This window comes from Priapulus caudatus, unplaced genomic scaffold (genome assembly GCF_000485595.1).
Source record: "Priapulus caudatus unplaced genomic scaffold, Priapulus_caudatus-5.0.1 Scaffold898, whole genome shotgun sequence".
Taxonomy (NCBI): domain Eukaryota; kingdom Metazoa; phylum Priapulida; class Priapulimorpha; order Priapulimorphida; family Priapulidae; genus Priapulus; species Priapulus caudatus.
Genome location: NW_014577959.1, coordinates 95961 through 97347, shown reverse-complemented (window position 1 = coordinate 97347; position 1387 = coordinate 95961). Strand labels below are relative to the sequence as shown.

The 1387-nt window shown below is 51.9% G+C and overlaps 1 protein-coding gene across 1 annotated transcript in view; it reads right to left on the bottom strand.

The window, feature by feature from the left end:
* The window catches only part of LOC106814284 (CD109 antigen-like), a gene marked incomplete in the record, with an annotated part of 61689 nt that overhangs the window by 15722 nt on the left and 44580 nt on the right, over positions 1-1387 (bottom strand). The window contains 1 exon segment of the mRNA XM_014818580.1: positions 702-956. Coding sequence (XP_014674066.1) covers positions 702-956 — 255 coding nt within the window.

Here is a 1387-nt window from a genome sequence, read left to right as displayed (position 1 = left end):
TGCGGCGCGGGGAGCACGGAACGCGGGGATGATGCGGGTTGACGTGACACGATGTGAAGAGCATGGAACGCAGCAACGGTGCGGGTTGACGTGCCACGATGTGAGGGGCATGGAACGCAGCAACGGTGCGGGTTGACGTGCCACGATGTGAGGAGCATGGAACGCAGCAACGGTGCGGGTTGATGTGACACGATGTGAGGGGCATGGAACGCAGCAACGGTGCGGGTTGACGTGACACGATGTGAGGAGCATGGAACGCAGCAACGGTGCGGGTTGACGTGACACGATGTGAGGAGCATGGAACGCAGCAATGGTGCGGGTTGACGTGCCATGATGTGAGGGGCATGGAACGCAGCAACGGTGCGGGGTGACGTACAATGATGCACAGTGACGATACAAGGCAAGAAGCGCAGAACACGCAGGACATGAAGCGTGGACGGCAAACAATGTGTGCAGCAATTGAGCATGACATGGAACATGCATTCATAGAATGAAACACAACCGATGTGCCAGGAACATGGAACGCAATCGGCGTCTAAGATATGGCTCGTACGACATGACAACCAAGTCCAAAACATAAAACATAACATCTTGCATGGTACAAATAGACGGCATGTAATGCCATCACGGAACACTGCCACTGAAAAATGGCATGAAAGACTAGCACACAGAACACCATGGCCAGTCCTAAACACTCAATGAAACATAAGAACTGAACGCCGACACGGAACGCCGACACGGAACGCCGACACGGAATGCCGTCGCAGTGCTGCCACCTGGTGCGGATACGTACAGAATGACTCGTCGGTGCCGTCCTCGCAGTTGTTGACGCCGTCGCAGCGCGTCCACGCGGCGTAGCATCGCGAGTCCGCGCAGCGCAGCCAGCCGGCGCTCACGTTACACTGCTCCCACGTGACCGTCATGTTCGCATCCGTGAACGCTATCAGTCCCGCGTACTGCGCGAGAAAGAACGAGAGAGAACGAGCGATTAATTATGCGTCAGGAGCGGAGAAAAAACGATGGATTAATTATGCGTCAGGAGCAGAGAAAAAACGATGGATTAATGTTGCGTGTGGTTAGAGAGTGTTGTGTTAATGTTGGGTGTGGTTAGAGAGTGTTGTGTTAATGTTGCGTGTGGTTAGAGAGTGTTGTGTTAATGTTGCGTGTGGTTAGAGAGTGTTGTGATAATGTTGGGTGTGGTTAGAGAGTGTTATGTTAATGTTGCGTGTGGTTAGAGAGTGTTGTGTTAATGTTGCGTGTGGTTAGAGAGTGTTGTGATAATGTTGGGTGTGGTTAGAGAGTGTTATGTTAATGTTGCGTGTGGTTAGAGTACAAGCATTACATCAAGTTTAGTAGTAACATAAGCCCCATAGCAACAACAAGGAAC